General features: G+C 47.5%; 1 protein-coding gene across 1 annotated transcript in view; it reads right to left on the minus strand.

Annotated features, from left to right (window-relative positions):
* The window catches only part of LOC119590516, a gene marked incomplete in the record, with an annotated part of 54991 nt that overhangs the window by 39762 nt on the left and 14970 nt on the right, over window positions 1-259 (minus strand). The window contains 1 exon segment of the mRNA XM_037939164.1: window positions 41-124. Coding sequence (XP_037795092.1) covers window positions 41-53 — 13 coding nt within the window.

Here is a 259-nt window from a genome sequence, read left to right on the forward strand (position 1 = left end):
TCTGACGTCCCTACACCTCTAAAAGTTCTCGAACACTTACTCAATATGGACATTTGCAGTGAGTACTTCAGCGCTGTGATATCCCGACTGAGGGCTCCGTGGTGACGTGTGAACAGGTCTCTCGCTGCAACATGCAACATCAAAACATGCACTGAGACGTTGAGCATTCGCTTATAGTAGGGATAAACATGGGTGGTGTGTCAGTAGTGAGGATTCGTTTACTGGGTCGTGCAGAATGGTTTGCTAAAGGCGGATATCT

The sequence above is a fragment of the Penaeus monodon genome, chromosome 27, assembly GCF_015228065.2.
Source record: "Penaeus monodon isolate SGIC_2016 chromosome 27, NSTDA_Pmon_1, whole genome shotgun sequence".
Classification (NCBI taxonomy): domain Eukaryota; kingdom Metazoa; phylum Arthropoda; class Malacostraca; order Decapoda; family Penaeidae; genus Penaeus; species Penaeus monodon.